At 41.3% G+C, this 17,753-nt stretch overlaps 1 protein-coding gene across 16 annotated transcripts in view; it reads right to left on the bottom strand.

The window, feature by feature from the left end:
• LRCH1 (leucine rich repeats and calponin homology domain containing 1) overlaps positions 1 to 16,142 on the bottom strand; it is a 272,083-nt gene extending 255,941 nt beyond the window's left edge. For 6 of the 16 annotated variants that reach the window (XR_007356703.2, XR_007356693.2, XR_007356691.2 and 3 more), the window contains exon 1: positions 15,762 to 16,140. Coding sequence is in view for 8 of the 16 variants with exons in the window: in XM_075128536.1 (XP_074984637.1) it covers positions 15,762 to 16,005 (244 nt within the window). In the remaining 8 variants the exon portion in view is untranslated. Of the gene's footprint in view, positions 1 to 15,761 lie in introns of all 16 variants that reach the window. The other 10 variants (XR_007356705.2, XR_007356702.2, XM_075128544.1 and 7 more) reach the window with 6 other exon arrangements.
• Positions 16,143 to 17,753: the final 1,611 nt, after the last annotated feature.

The following is a 17,753-nucleotide window of genomic DNA, read 5'->3' on the forward strand; positions in this document are numbered from 1 at the left end:
AGTGACTTTTCTTTCCCACACTTCAGTGATATTTCTTGTGATGCTGGACTATCTGCAGACTATTCCTAAAATACTTCTCTAGCCATTGAATGGAAGGTCTCTATGTTGCTTTCTATGTTATTTCCTTCATGGATGAGATTTCCACCAGCACAAAGTGGTACAATTCCATTTGGAATGAACATATGTCCCTGGAGTCTTTCTACTTTAGTTTTTGCAGCACCAGTGATGAATCACCTCAGCTCATCATAACTGATGCAGAATCCATGAAGGTGTAGTATGTCAATTAAATTGTGAGACCCAAACTCAGGGTGCAACTGTGCAGCCAGACTTATGTGCAGTGGTGTCATAATTTTGGAACTGTTCAATAGTATGCACTCCACAATTGTCAAGCACCTCATACGACTGTCTTATGAAGTACGATATTCATTGTTGGCTGAATTATAAGCCTCTTTACCAACCAAAGGACAAACTCCTGCACAAACAGGGGCACAAAAATAGCTGACCTCTGCAAATTACTATCACCTGACTTTGAAGGGAATGGAATTGCAGAACCATAGTATTTTTCTAATCTTGCCTGTAATTTGCTACTGGAGCAGCTTGCAGTTTCTACATCTGAGGGAAGATGGACTTTAACTTTTTAGCAGCTAGGACTGGAGAACAGCCTTCTTGTTATAGATAAGATCACTGTCTCTCTCTTCAATCAGCTGATAAAATGCAATGTCATAAGGTGACTATTGCTGCAGTATAACCAGATGGTTTGCTTTAAGATTAGTTTTAATCAAGTAGAAAGAATGGCATGCTGAGTGATAAACTGCATCCTTAGCAATCAAGTATTCGACAGATATTCTGCACAAAATGTCATCTCCTTTTTGAAGTGCTTCCTCCCTTAGATAGGTTGCTCTCTCAAATGTTTCTCTTTTATGATGTTTCTTGTCTTTCTTGTGTGTTGTTCTCAAGCAAACAATGCAACAGATCCAATCACCAAAGGATATACTTGCTCTGGTGATTATGGAAGCAGGTGAACATGACACTGTCTGATCAGATTTAGTCTGTTTTCTTTCCCGTGTTCAATTCAACTTTGACGTGCCAAATTCAGCTGGCTTGTGAATTTTCTGAAAGCAGCTCCTGTAATAACTGGTAGCACATAGATTCATAGATATTAAGGTCAGAAGGGACCATTATAATCATCTAGTCTGACCTCCTGCACATGGCAGGCCACAGAATCTCACCCACCCACTCCTGCGAAAAACCTCTCACCTATGTCTGAGCTACTGAAGTCCTCAAATCGTGGTTTAAAGACTTCAAGGAGCAGAGAATCCTCCAGCAAGTGACCCGGGCCCCATGCTACAGAGGAAGGCGAAAAACCTCCAGGGCCTCTTCCAATCTGCCCTGGAAGAAAATTCCTTCCCGACCCCAAATATGGCCATCAGCTAAACCCTGAGCATGTGGGCAAGATTCACCAGCCAGATACCCAGGAAAGAATTCTCTGTAGTAACTCAGATCCCACCCCATCTAGCATCCCATCACAGGCCATTGGGCCTATTTACCATGAATAGTTAAAGATCAATTAATTGCCAGAATCATGTTATCCCATCGCCTCCATAAACTTATCAAGTCAGATAGGTTTTTTGCCCCCACTGCTTCCCTTGGAAGGCTATTCCAAAACTTCTCTCCTCTGATGGTTAGAAACCTTTGTCTAATTTCATCTAACCTAAAAAACTCAGCCAGTAGTCTTCCATACAATTAATCTCTCCTGGCTTCTGCTGCCAGAATCACCGAATTCTGTTCAGCACTGGTAGCTTTTGGTAGTTTTGCATTCTTTTGATTTTCTTGACAAGTAACACATTTTCCAAATTTGTGGCAAGTCCTGTTCTTTCAAGTACGTTTTAAGGGGCTTGTGTCCTCGAAGTCTTCATACACTGTAACTTCTCTGTAGAGGTAAAATTCCCAAAGTATATTGTTAGCATTACCACCACCACCGTTTTTCATTTTGTACAAGTACACAGATTTGTACTACAGAAGATATAAATTAGATCTATGTTAGCATCAGAACTGACATTTTTGTATAAGCATCACTAAACTAAAAAGCTAATTTCTATAATATTTCAAAGGCTTGTACTGCATGAACAGGCAATTGCAAATTAAAACATTCTACCAGGCAAATCAGGTGCAACGTCATATGTACAAAAGCTTACAAATAGAGAAGCATTACATTAGGAATTTATATATGCATTTATGTCTACCCACTATGCTGTACAAATTGTGGGCACACAATCTACCTCTACTAGTCCACAACCTTCAGTGAGAGATGGGTCTGGACAGCAAGTTTCAACTGAAAAATGTAGAAAACTATAATAATCGCTTGTGAGATACTTTGACAATTAAGAATATATTATGTGAAAACATTTAATGTTAGTATCTTGAAAAATATTGGTATTTGCCATTTAGATTATATGCTAAACAGCTTCATTTCTAAAAAAGCTTGCCCAGGCAAAACCAATAAAAATCTTAATACATGTCATTTGATCATTCTGACCAGTAAACACCACATTAAAGTGCTGAAATTAACTAAACAATAAAAACTAAAAAGTCAGTCATACTGCAGTGTTTCTGGAACTATGCAAAAAGTGACACTCATTTTGGGTACTATTGTTTCACAACTACAGGCATACAGCACCTCCTGACACCTCCAAATCAGACTTCATCTAAACATATATAAAATAATCTTTCAAGTGATAGATGATCTGGGTGTGTGTAGGGTGGGTACAGTAAACTCATAAAATATGGTCCTTTTTTCAGAACTGTCGCACACCTATTAAGAAAACTGGTTAACTGGGCACTAGGTGCAGTAAATAATTGGTTAGAAAATGCTTAGCCCAGTAGTTGGGAAAAAATATAAGATAAGGAGGAAAACTGATGAAAGCAGACTGCAGCCCTAAATTGCTTCAGCTGATTTTAACTAAGGTCCAATAACTAGCACTGATATCACTTGTTTGTTATAGTGTATAAAAGACAAGGTTTTCTGGGAGTTCTTTGTCAGAACTTTTCCTTATCCCTCTGGAGCTTTTCCTTACCCTTCACACCATAATGGGATGTCCTCCCAGGCCTAATCTGATTGTAAGTATTCAGAAAATGCTTATAATTATATTGTTGCTAAGACAGAGAATATAAGGGTATATATGCTTACATTGATATTCTACATGTAACCAATACCAAGTGACCTTCAGACTAATAAACGAATGCTTGTGTGAAAACTGAGTCAGGGTAATCCTTAATGAGTTTATTAGGAAAATTATGTCCAACACTCCTATATGGATCAGTTCCTGGTCCTATGCTAGTTAATATTTTTATCAACGATCTGGAAGAAAACAAAATCATTACTGACAAAATTTGCAGATGACACAAAGACTGAGTGAGTGGTAAATAATGAAGAGATGTGGTCACCAATTCAGAGCCATCTGGATCAGCTGGTTATGCTGGGAACAAGCAAACATGCATTTCAATATGACCAAATGTAAAGTCATACATCTGTGAACGAAGAATATAAGCAATACTTAAAGGATGGGGGACTATCCTCAGAAGCAGAACTCTAAAAAAAAATTGGGGGGGTGGGGTCGTGGCGGATAATCGGTTGAAGAAGAGCTCCAGGGTGTGACACTGAAGCTAAAAGAGATAATACAATTCTTGGATGTTTAGCCAGGGGAATATCAGCAGGAGTAGAGGTGTTTATGACCTCTATATTTGGCAGAAGTGCAACTTCTACAGGAATAATGTATCCAGTTCTGGTGTCCACAATTAAAGAACGATGTTGAAAAATTGGGAGAGGGTTCAGAAAAGGATTGGGGAAAATGCCTTATAGTAGTGAGTTTCAAGGAACTTGATCTATTTAGTTTATCAGAGAGAAGGTTACGGTTAAGGGTATTTGATCAGTCTATAAGTTCCTATATGGGAAGTGGAAACTTGATAATGGAGGGCTCCTCAGTCAAACAGACAAAGGCATAACAATATCCAATTGCTGGAAAATTAAGCTAGACAAATTCAGACTAGAAATAAGGCATACGTTTTGAATAGTGTGAGTAACTAACCACTGGAAGAATTTACCCAGCATGGTTGTGGATTCTCCATCACTGGAAATGTTTTAATCAAGACTGGATACCGTTGTAAGAGATACGCTCTAGTTCAACCACAGGTATTGGACTTGAAGCAGGAATTAAATCAGGAAAGTCCTACAGTTTGTGGTAAGCAGGAAGTTATACTAGATGATCACAACCGGTCTCTTTTGGCCTTTAAATCTATGAATTTTTATTATGCTGTTGCTCTTTTCTTTTACTTTAAATATGAAGGTCAGCTTTTTTACTTGCTGTATTATTTTGGTGTAAGGGAACCAGATTTACAGAAGTTCAACTGGACCTAATTGCATTCTCAGAAATACATGCTGAATTTAAAATAAAGGCACCGCAAAGCATTACTAATAATCACTGACAACATGAGGTACTTTATTTACCTTATACTTCTTCTCTATCTATTTTTCTGCCTAACAACTATTTCCATGATTTCTACATCTTGTAATTTTGGTTGATTTTTCAGTTACCCATCCTCACAATATCTTCCCTTGTCAAAACACATCAGTTCCATTTTAACATTTTCACAAGTTGGTGTTTAAATGGTACTTAATAATGTACTAGTAAATGCTTTATATTGTAGAATTTGAAATATGACAAAGTCAATAGTGTGATACCTCAAGTTAAATTGTACTTTAGTACATTAGAATTAGTAACTGTACATTAGAAGAGGAGAAAAAACTAGCCAAGTTTTAGAAATTTCCAAAAATTATCTTTTATTGGACCAACTGCTGTTTGTGAAAGGGACAAGCTTTTGAGCTACACCAGAGCTCTTCTTTAAGTCTGGGATAGGTACTCAGAGTGTCATAGTTAAATTCACGGTGGAGCAGATTGTTAAGAAGCATGGCTACAGCACTGCAAAAAAAAATTATCTGAAATAGCTTTACTACCTAAAATGATGTCACTATTCTAACATCAGCCATCTCAAAAGTGTTGTAGTCCCAGCACTGCATTAGTACAATGCCTCTGATTCTAGTCTTTATGGTTAACAAGAGAAACAACTGGAAATTAAACCTGTTACCAGTCCAGAATGCCTATTACCAGCCCTGCACTTCAAACCATGTAATTCTGAGGCTTGGAGAGTTTTAAAGCCAACTGTATAAAAATTGCGTAAAAGTCTGAAATATTATTAGGTATTTTGAGAGGGATGGATTAGTGAGCAGAATGCAGGTGCTATCATTTATCTCAAAGATACCACCACAACATAAGTTACACAAAACTCTGCCACAAGCAAGTGGATTCATATATTTCAATGCCTTCATCTACTGAAAAGTAAAAAAAAAACAAAGTTAATTTCCAATTAGTTAACCTATTAATTCAAGTATTACTCTTAGTTTTTCAACACTGACAACAAGCTCAGCATTGTAAAGAACATATTTTCAGACCAAGAGATCTGTAAGTCAGTGACCTCCAGGCTTGATTACTGCAACTCGTATCTAGAAATGAAACCATATGCCCTGAGAAAACTACAACTGATATAAAAGACAGCAGCTTGTCCACTTAGTAAGACAAATTACTGTGTATTCTGCTGTCTGCTCTACCTCCCCGCTGCGAGGAGTTCAAGTTCTCTGTCCTGACATTCAAAGCCCAGCATGGGATCGTGGGTAGCTACCTCAGATCACCGTTCCCTCAGGCTCAGGACCTCCCATAACAGCTGTGCTCCACTGAAACTGTCAGCAGACTTGTGATCATGAGAATCAGAATTTTTCACAGGTTTCAGAGTAGCAGCCATGTTAGTCTGTATTCGCAAAAAGAAAAGGAGTACTTGTGGCACCTCAGAGACTAACAAATTTATTTGAGCTTAAGCTTTCGATGAAGTGAGCTGTAGCTCACGAAAGCTTGTGCTCAAATAAAAGAATTTTCACAGGCATTGCTAAGTAGGAAACTCACTTTCTCCAGATCCAGGAATGACTATAGACCTCATCACATTCACAAATATATGCAATTCTCATCTTATTTGGCGCTCTCTCTCAGTAAAGTCTTCATACACAAGTATAAAAATAATCTTAATATTTCTCCTACAGCCTGGGATGGAAGGAACAAAGATTGTTACTGTTATTTCTATTTTTAAATATGTTGAGGTGTTCATACACTATAGTGATCAGTACCATACAAGGAGAGAAAGAAAAAGGCATGCCGGCCAACAAGTCAGCCTGAGAATAAACAAGACCACCACATAGGGTAGAAACACAGTCAATACACAAGACTTCCCAAAAGGGTATGTTTACTCACAACCATAGCAGGAAGGAACTATTCCTTGAGATGATACTGTGTTAAGACTGTGAGGAATTCCTTAAAACATATTCAACAAACCTCTTTGATATGAGTGAATAAACTTTGATGGGTTTGCTACACCCCAAAGTCTAACTAGGAGGCATTGTGGTCCAGTGGACTGCAGCTGGAACCAGGAGACTTGGATCTATTTCTGTCTCTGCCACTGACCTATTCTGTGAATCTGGGCAAGTCCTTTCTCTCTATGTGCTTCCCTATATGCTAAAAGGAGATAAAGATACATGGGGCTAGATTTAGAAGAGTATTTAGGTGCCTAACGATGCAGATGGGCAACTAGTGGGATTTTCAAAAGTGCCACAGACATTTAGGAGTTTAAATCCTATTGACTTTCAATGGGAGTTAGGTGCCAAATTTATTTAGGCGCCAAATTTATTTAGGCACTTGTAAATGTCACTCGGTGCCTATCACCTTGGTAAGTCTGGCCTTTGCCCTCCTTTACAAAACAAAGCACTTTAAGGTTTAAAGATGAAAAGCACTGAAGGAACCAAGTCTTATTCCTCCCTAACACTCCAAATTTCAAGTCTCAAATTTAAATAAAAATTATATCAAGATTTGTTTCACCACAGGCCTTCCAATATTTTGGGACCCATGGACGATGGCCTGGCACCCACATTCCCAATCCCTGAAGGAGGAGCCACATGTAACCAACAAACTAGGATGACAACTCAAACTGACTAGAACTCAGCTTGTTAACTGCAAGATCAACACTGTCGCTGAGAGGTAAGATGTTTAACTCTACTCAATAAATTCTAACTACTCTACTCTCAATACTGCAATACTGCTAACTGAACCTAGCTTTTAAGTACTGATTTTTTTAAATTTTGTTTTCAATGTCAAACAAACTTTCTTTATTTGAGCTAACTGGCTTATTTGGTACTAATGGACTGTAATGCAGTTTACAAACCCCACATTAGGCCAGAAAGGATTAGAAGACCATATTGGGTGCAGGTAGCCCTGCCCTTCCAGCCCTGAAGAGGCTGCTCCAACCGGAGGGTTGAAAAGGGAGCAACCCAACTTAGCAGGGAAGAAAGACAGACCTACCCTGAAGGCTCCTGCCAAAGGCACTGGAGAAGCCTTCCTGAGGGAACAGGTCTATATGCTGAGCCCTGTTGGAGCTGATAGCTTGGTTTCTTTTACCTTATTTGGGACCAGAAGCTGACGAAGGAAAACAGTGGTAGGAAATGACCCAGGGAAGGTAACTTGGAGGACCCTCTCTCCCCTGAGGCCAAATGCTGCTGATCCTCCTAGGGCCTGGGCTTCCCCATCACTGCCCCCATTACTCAGTGGATGCTAACCACTAGGCCTCTGAGCCCATCAATGACCCTATTACATGGATATTTACAAAAGAAGCCTAAACTCTGACCTTTGAGGAGGCAGGAAATGGGGATTGGACAATCAAAGATGTGGACACAGGGACTAGTCTCCCAAAAAGTGAGCAAAAAAACTGGCTGCGGTCAGCGAGAGTACAGTTAGGAACAGAGATGGCATCAGCATCTTGTGCCATTCCATCCTTTCATGTGGTCATGCTACTACATACAAGACCAGCCTTAGGGTTTTGGGAAGAGAATAATTTGCATTTTTACAAATATCAGTAATACCATCAGCTTTCTCTCCTGCGTGGAAAGAGAAATCCAGCTTCTTGTGCTGGCTTTAATGTATACTTGTCAACATTTTAAAATTAGAATTAAGTGGGCTTGCCTGCACATAAATGCATTATTCACCTGTTAATTTTGTGTTATTTTCTCTGTCTCCAGTGTTGGACTACCTAAGCCTAAATAGCCAACAATATTAACATAACTTAACTGCTCAAAATCCCACCCTCTTTCTTCTAATTTAGAGATGTAAGATTTCTCTCAGAATATAAAATTCAACTAGTCAAACTTACTTAGGTCTCTTCTTGCTTATTTACTTCTTCCAATTCTTTATTCTCTTTTCTCGTCTTCCATTCTATCCATCTTCATGAATTTTCTGTCATTACTCTCTAATGCTGTTTTCTTTGAAAAGCTGGTTTTCATTCATACTCATAACCATTCTCTCTGTTCAGGCCCACATTATGTTGCCTCATTTCCTTTCTTCCTCTTATTCTGTATCTTGCACTTCCACAAATTTTCATTTCACTCTCTCACACTTGGTCCTTCCTGTGTTCTACTGTCTCTCCATCTCCTCATCTTCCTCTCATTCTAATATTTAGCACTTAACAGCACTCTATAAGCACTGATTAATTAATAGTCACATCGTCACTGTGAGGATATTAACTATTATTGTCCTCGTTTTACATATGGGAAAAAAATTGACCACAAAGTGATCTGGAGTCTTTCCCAAAAGAGGAAGTAACATGGTCACAAAGGCTAGCTGTCGGAGAATGTAAGAGGGACTTGCACAGGTTTTACAGAAAAAAAAAAAAATCTGTGACAAGCTTTAAACATTAGCCATCAGCTTGTACCACAAAATATTCAAGGCTCAGTAACAAAAAGGTCAAATAGGTACTTTTTAAAAAGGATTTGTTTAGCCTTGACATTTATGGGGTCCCAAAACCTGAAGGGAGGACATCTACTATGGGCCCCAAACGAAAAGGAAAATGACTTCGAAAGGGCTAGGCTGTGATTACTAATCACTAGCAGCCTTTTTACTTCCAAATGGCTCCTTTATACTGAAAGATCTTCTATAAAGGATAGCCCTTCAGAAAAAAGAAACCTTAAGATGTTGATACAGGGCTGTTTAGACTAAAAATAATGTCAAGACATTTCAGTCTAAAATAGCAATATTGTTTTGACAGTTGGGTAAACAATACTGGACTTCCATTTATTTACTTGATATGATTTTTTCTACTTTTTAATACATTTCGGTATTTCCCTTAAGCTTTGGTTTTGATGGCTCTGTAATAATCATAATTTATTTCTCTCAAATTAACTTCCCTCCCCTCATTATTCCAATAAGTTTAGAGTAATATTTATATAAAAGCTACTCTGAGCAAGGTTAAAAGGCCTTAAATAAACATAAGAAACCTGCAGTAAAAGGATTAAATGTCAAACATCTAGGCACAAGAGAAAATCACAGATGCGCTATCAGTATTATGATTAATTCCTGAAATGTGAATGCTCTTGCTCAAATCATTCTTATTTTGGTTTTATACAGAATTTGATTTTTTTTTATATTATCTTGTGGTGGATTATAATTTGCCATATACTCTTATAATTTGGTTAAATTACAGTAATTTTGTTGAATGAAGCTTTTTGTGCAAAGCCCAATTTATTCATTTTATTCAGCGTCCATTCAAGGCAATAATTATGTTCTCTCTGGATGAGTGGAGCAGAGTGGGCATTGGGAAAGGGAAGGAAATCAGAGAGGAAGTGAATAGGACCTGTCAAATAGTCATACTCTTTTTTTTTTTTCCCCTATAACTTATTCAACAAAAATCTTAGAGAAACCTGGTTTGGGAAAATGGGTTTTTATTTGGATTGTCTGATTGTTTACTCCTCCCCGAAACAACCTACATCCATCTTAAATGGAGTTGACTGAACATCTACTGATCTAATTAGCAAAATTACCAGAAACAGAGCATTGTGAAGAGCAACTAGGATAGCAAAGGGCTGGAGGAAATTAATCAGAATAAATTAAAATAATTAAATGTGTATAGTTTTTATAAAAAGAAGCTGTGGGAAATCTGAATTTGTGGGCAAACATTTTTAATTAATGGATAATAACTGAAACCAGTTTCAACATAAGAAAAAAATTAAATGGTCAAAAATTAAATGGTTAAATTGGACTAAATTCAAATGAAAAGCAATGTAGAACTTGTTAAGCCTTAACGTATTTAAAATTTATAATAAAAAACCATCAAAAATACATTTTTCAGATTCTGTAGAAAGAATCCTCAGAGCCAAACTTTTATATGTCATATTTCAATCAAAAGTGCTCATTAAAAGCTAAATAAAAAACACTTGAAATCGATCTCCTAGGGAGCAGAGGGTGAGTGTGAGCAGCCCCAGTCATCATAAGAGAATATGGAAAGCAAAGTCACATACATTCCCACTTGTAACTTAGTTATTTGAAGATGGTTTCAAACTAATGGTTTTGCCTGGGCAGCATTGCACAGGAATAACCATTTTAAAAACATGGTATAGAGTCCTGCTGATTTACAGAGAATTTTAAGCAACTTAAAAAAAAATCATGTTTCCACCTGTTCCAAATTAGCCAAGTAACTATGTTTAAATAGTTTTGTACCTTTTTTAAATGGTTTTGTTAACCAATTTAAAAAAGCAAGTCCCACGTCCTGCATTCCTTTACTCACACAAGTAATCCTATTCGTGTGTGCAATCCTTACACTGAAATCAATGGGATCATATGGGTATTAGTTACACAAGAAAAGGTTTGCAGGATCAGTCTCCAGAAATATAGTCAAGACTCACAAAAAGAGGTTACAGTAACTGACAGACACAGCCATGGTTGCACATCTAAAGTAACTTTTCTTTTTATAAACTAATATGCTTCTAGCTTTCCCAGTGGTTGTGTGGAATATAATTACACACTCACTCTAGAAGTATATGATTAGTGTGCCACTGTCTTTTGCATAATCCAGTCTGTAATACAAGTGATAAGAATAGCATTTATTATTTTTGAAACTGCTTGTGCAATGCAGCCACACTGATGTGGTTTAGAAAAATCTAACCAGAAACTTTATATAAAAAAAGAGACTTTGCTATGCCCTAAGTCTTTTTGTAATAGACATCCCTTAATACTTCACATCCAATAAAGAACCTGAAAATTCAGTTTACTGACTCATTCAGTTCTTAAGCAGAAAAATTCCCAAATGAGTAACAGTGTATTAAATAATTTTAAATTGTTTAGACCTTTTTAATAGTTTTCAAATGAACAACACTTTTAGACATTTCAAAAATACATCCTATTTAGTATCCTTAGTTCTACTGTCCTTCATATTAATATTGCACATTTATACCAGATTCTCATTCATACCTGGAGTCTAGTCCTACTGCAGTGAGAGTTGACTTTATTGGGAGTTTTGACATTGACTTTAGTAGGAGCAGGTAATGCCCATAATGAGTAAAGGTAGCTTTGAAATATTGCTTTAAAGAGCTCTCTGCAATAGGACTTTATATACTAAAACAAGTTTAGAGTGATAAAAAAACAACTTTAAGTCATTTTTAAAGATATATAAACTTCAAGACCAATCTTCATATAAAAATGTTACGTAATTAGAATACTTCATACTGGTTATGATTTTTTGTTAGATGCCGCAAGTGTCAGAAACCCTGTAAATTAAATCCATGCATTTACAAGCATTTTAAAAAAGGAGTATTAAAGGAATACTGCCAACTAGTTAGCCCTCAGAAGTTCATTTTATCTAGTAGACTTGGGTTTTTTTGCACAAGACTGCTTTAAAGTTAAATTTTCATGTTTGATTTAAAATGAGAAGTGGGTTTTTGATTTGAGCATTACCCCAAACGCTTATAACCCAAACATTGCACTGGTGAAGGATAGTTAGGAAGTGAAAATGACTAGAGTCTATTTTCATTATCCAATTTGAGTGACAAGCAAGTAGTAAACAAAAGGAAAAACAAACCCAAAATTTTCCAGTTCTAGTAGTCTGGGTTGTTTAACTACATAAATAAGGATATTAGTTTCTTTAAATATGATTTTTAACCAAAATATGTATCTTTAAGAAAACACTTGAGGGTATTTTACTCTTTATGTATGATATTTCATCTAGTAACCTCATTTACTTAAGGAAACGTAGTACAATAAAGTTGACCATAAGCAACCTCAATCTTTGCATAACTTCTTTACTAACATTAAACAATAAAAACTTAGTAAAGATACATGCACGTGACACAGATGGTTTATATACTTCCATTCTGCAAAGACATTTTTCAGCACCATTTTCAGCCAAAATATTTGAATAAATTTTACTAATACTCTGTGCCCAAACTGCATCTAAAGGATGTCATGAAAAATGATCTGTATTTTGTATTTTCTATCTTGGCCATAAGCTTCCAAAAATATAGGAAGCAATTTGAGTTCTTTATACAGTCCCACATTTTGCTGAAGAAAAACATACATGATCAAATTTGAACTTAAGAAATATTTTGCTTAGGCTATTTACATTAGCCACACTTTGCAGCTTATATTTCGTTATATCTGGCTAAAACACGGGGAGCATGTTCAGGAACCACCCTTAAGAATCTTTTATTATAAAGTACCTGCAGTTTCAGATTTTGCTGAAAACTTATGTTAAGAAATGTGCAACTGAGAAATCTGTGACCCCAGGAAGATGCTGCCAGGGTGCAGACAAGGTTTTACTTCTTTGCAAGTCCCCTATTACTCACATCTCTGAGCTTAAAGCTCCTGTCTCCCTGTGCTATGAAGTTTAAAACGAGCACCAAAGTTGAAGTACTCCAGAAAGAAAGTCAAAGTGATTATCTGCCAAAAGGTAAAAGTAAAATTTAATAAGTACGACTTAACTGCTGCAAAAAGAGCATTGTATTTACATAATGTAAATGTAAGGAGGGGTGAGACAAAAATTACTGTCACAAAAATGTCCTGTAAGAGTTAGATGACCTGGCCATACATATCCTCCAACTGTTCATATGTTCTGCTTTTGTAAAGCAAATAGTGAAACAACTGACTGCCCCTCCAGAAATATCAACCCATGACATAACTCACAAAACAGGCTGTTCACTTTAACAGGTTACAACATGCTGTTAAGATGATATGCAGATACTTTAATTTTTTTAAAATACATAACTCCCCAAAAAAGGATCAGGTTACAAAGACTTATCATAAAGAGCAAACTCTGCTTTTTTAAAATCAAGATACAGACTGCTTCTGCAGACTCCATGTAGATCAAGCAAAACCAGGATGAAAATCCCCTTCCATGTTGTGTTTTCTGCAAACACATTACCTAGTTAAAATGTTACAAGAGTACATACCCACACTGCAGCACATAAAAAGCTTCAAACCAGTATGTTCAAATGAAAAAAAAATATATTTTTTTTTACAAACTTCAACTAAATAATTTTTTTTTAGGAAGAGTAAGCCTATGGCAAACATGAACATATGCATGTAATACCCGTAACAGTGTACATTAAATGCTGTATACATCGCATGTAAACATTTGTGCATTCATGCACACACACGATACATATACAAATATTACAAGTATGTGTGGTCAATACACAAGTGATTTCACAATACCTAATTAACTCATTGCTACCCAAAGATCAATAGCTTAATAGGATTTAAATAAAGATCAGAAATTTACAAGGCTAGATATATTTGAAAAAAAATGAGGGTTGGGTTTTGTTTTATGCTGTGAACGGGAAGGATGTAAACCCCAATGCTTCAAAGGACAGCTGAACACTAACTCCTCTACAAACAGGTTATCCGCTACAGGGTTTCTTGCATCTTCTACTGTCAATGACAAAATACTAGAGTGGATGGACCATTGGTCTGATCCAGCATGATAATTAATATATGTATAAATTTCCTTTTATATATTTCATCTATTCCATAGGTACAACTCGCTTGAAGCACTGAAACTAATCATTCTGAGAACCAGTCACCAGCAGCAGCCACCACAGACAAAGCTAAGGAACTATTAAAGGTGAAACCTGGTCTGGGTCTAAAAAAGGTACATACTCCTTCTTCATGAAAAATATTATAGTGCCTGTTCTCTGCAGGAGAGGTAGAAGTGTATGTGATCCCAACGTGTGGATACAATACTGGGTGGTTATGTGGGCTTCAAGAGGTACAGGTGTATGTGCCCTTGTGTGTATGAGTGGGTAAGTATGCAGGTGATGTACATAACCCCAAATGTGTGTAGGTACAGACTGATCCGCTCTAAACCAGCACTCCCTGGTCTGGCAACATCTGTGGTCCGGCATAGGTACCGACTCAGTGGGTGCTCCAGGGCTGGAGCACCCACGGGGAAAAATGACTGGGTGCGGAGCATTCACGGTCACCAAGCTCCCTCCTTCTCACACACCAGCGGCCCTGTACTTACCAACTCCTCCTCCTCCGTCCCAGCCCTTCTGGAGCACCGCGAACACCTGATTCGCAGCATGTAAGCTCCGGGTGGGAGGGGGAAGACCTGGGGCCGGTGGCTGGGACCCCGGGCAGGCATCAAAGCCCCCGGGTGGGGAGCCATGCTGGGTGCAAAGCCTGGGGGTGCTGCCTATGGAGACCCGTGCCAATGGAGACCCACTGGCACCCTACTTCCTGTGCCTATGGAGACCCACCCACACCCTACATTGATCTCCCATAGTTCAGAAAATTCCCTGGTTCAGCACCAGTCAGGTCACAAGGGTGCCGGACTAGAGAGGTTCAACCTGTATTTACGTCCCCCAGCAGCAGGAGTCTATGTGGGTGGGTAGTCACCCACTCCCCACCAGCTGCAGCACCACTACACAACCAACTTCACTGGGCATATGCAAGAGTGTGAATAGGTAGCCCAAATGTATGGGGTGTGAAAAGGTAGCCCAAATGTATGGTGTGGGCAGGAATATGAAGGGTTTGTGGAATATATCCCCATACTAAGAGATGAATTACTGGTTTGCATAGAGGCTACGTGGAGGAAATGGGTATAAGCCCCCGTGTGGGTTGTGGATGTATGACTACCCTCTGGGGTAGTGCATAGCGTGGGGGGGCCTGCCCCCTGGATGGATGGCTGTCAAGGGACTGGAGATGCATGTAGGGGTGGGTACATGCAAAGAGTGGGTTGCAGCTGTCCCCAGGGGGTGCATGCAGAAGGTACCTGTCTTAGAAGGGTGCATGGGGGGAGACCTCAGTAGGTATGAGGAGTGCAGGTGGCACATGGGGGGGTGCCCGTCCCCCGGGGGGGGGAGTGAGGGGTGCCCGTCCCCGGGCGGAGTGAGGGGTACACGCCGGGAGAAGGAGGAGTGGGGGGTGCCCGTCCCCGGGCGGAGTGGGGGGTACACGCCGGGAGAAGGAGGAGTGAGGGGTGCCCGTCCCCGGGCGGAGTGGGGGGTACACGCCGGGAGAAGGAGGAGTGAGGGGTGCCCGTCCCCGGGCGGAGTGGGGGGTACACGCCGGGAGAAGGAGGAGTGAGGGGTGCCCGTCCCCGGGCGGAGTGGGGGGTACACGCCGGGAGAAGGAGGAGTGAGGGGTGCCCGTCCCCGGGCGGAGTGGGGGGTACACGCCGGGAGAAGGAGGAGTGAGGGGTGCCCGTCCCCGGGCGGAGTGGGGGGTGCCCGTCCCCGGGCGGAGTGGGGGGTACACGCCGGGAGAAGGAGGAGTGAGGGGTGCCCGTCCCCGGGCGGAGTGGGGGGTACACGCAGGGGGTGCCTGGGGGGATGCCCGCCCCCGGCTCACCTGCCCGCACGGTGTCGGAGAGGTCGTGGCCGGGCGCGCCCCGCGGGAACTCCTTCAGCTTCCTGGCGCTCAGGCTGAGCCCCCCGGAGTGCGCCGCCTCCTCCAGCGCCCGCTCCAACGCGCGGCTCAGCGGCAGGTTGTAGCCGAGCGAGCCGCCGCCCCCGCCGAGGTGCTGGGGGTGCAGCGCCCCGGCCGCCGCCAGGCCAGCGGGGAAAGCCGGAGACTCGCCTCCCAGCGTCGCCATCTTCCCGGCCTGGCCGCGGCTCGCTGGGCGCGCGGGGGCCGCTGGGGAGCGGGACCGGTCCGCGGTGCTGCCGGGGCGGCAGGGGGCCGGCAGGGCGCAGCACGGCGCGGAGGCAGCGGCCGGGACGAGGGCTCCTTCTCCGCTTGCCAGGCGGCGCCGGCCCAGCGCGCATGTCCCGCCGGCTGCCCCCGCCTCCGGGCCCGGCTCAGGCAGCGCTGCGGCGGCCCAGCGCCACCTGCCGGCCGCAGCCCGGCGAGCCTGCTCCGAGAGCCCGCAGCGCGGCCCGCCTGCCGACCTCCCCTGTGGCGTCCTGCCCGCCTCAGGAAGCGCCCCCTCATTAACCCCCGCGTTACATGGAAACCCGCTCCTGTGACTCGTCTGAGCGCCGGAGTTCAGCGCAGCCCGGGCGGGGAGCTGCCTCCAAAGCGGCTTCTCTGCACCCCTGTGCAAGCGTTCAGCCCTGTGGCTCCCCACCCACCGAAACCGTCAGGCCACCTGCCACCCCTCTGACCTGTGCCTGACAGGCAGTACAGGAGTTGTGCCTAGCACGGGGAGGGTCACTCTGAACAAAGGAGATTTGCGGGCAGGGGTAATCACTTATTTTTTTGTCAAGGTCCAAATTTCTTGGTCAAGGTATTGTCGAGGTCCGGGCTCCAGAGAAAATAATACAAAAACAATAATAATTGTAAGTAAGTAGAAAGAGCTCTCACTCATTCAGAAGCATCTGATGGTCCAGATTTGGCCTACAGTCTGCCTATTGACTCACCCTGATTTAGTGTGTTTCACTAAAGCACAGCAAACATCCTGCTCAGCCGGGGAAGAAACTTGAACATCTCTAAGGGCAAATCTACACTACAAAATTAGGTTTATCTAAGTTATGTCAATGTGCAGTAATTGACTCGCTTTTGCCTGTCCACGCTACACTCCTTGTGCCAGCACCTGCACTGATTTAGCAGTCAATGGAGGGCATTGTGGGAAAGGCAGCAAGTCAACGTAAGCAACGCCATGTCTACATTGACACTGTCGCTCTAACTACATTGCCCTAAGTGCTACGCCTGTCGTGGAAGTGGAGTAATAGAGGCCCAATGCGCACCAAAAAATTGGATCAACCTAGCTACATCACTCAAGAATATGAAAAATGCCATGCCCAATGCAACATAGCTAAGTCAACTTAATCAACCCCTGCAAACAGAGTTGGCTGGCAGAATTGTCCACTGCCTCTCACAGATTACTTACTTCAATGCGGGGAAGCCTTCTGGAAATGTAAGAAATATCTATGCCCCAGCAGCACCACTGCAGCACTGTAAGTATGCCATTGTAGGTGCTGTAGCGTAGACGTGCCCAGAATCAAAACAGTTTAAAGCCAGAAGCTGAGACCACCAGATCATCTAGTCTGGCCTCCTGGCAGTCTAAGACCAGACGGGACCACCTCCTGGGTCAGACCAGCACCACCCAGTATCTGCACACTAATCCTAACAATCAAAATTAGGCCAAAGCATTACAGCCCACAGAAGACTACACTATTATGTGCCATAGGTAGAGAATGACTCCACAAGGAAAGAATAGCAGTCCATTCCTCCAAAATAAGGAAGACTTAGGTTTGCTTCAGTAAGTAATAGTTACAAAAACATAAATACCAAGTTTGTTAGTTAATAAAACCTAAGCATGAAAAAGCATGGCAGTGATCATCAGTGTGGTTCTCATTGATAACACTTTTCATTCAAGTGACTACACTTAATCTTTTAAAA

Source organism: Caretta caretta, chromosome 1 (genome assembly GCF_965140235.1).
Source record: "Caretta caretta isolate rCarCar2 chromosome 1, rCarCar1.hap1, whole genome shotgun sequence".
NCBI lineage: Eukaryota > Metazoa > Chordata > Testudines > Cheloniidae > Caretta > Caretta caretta.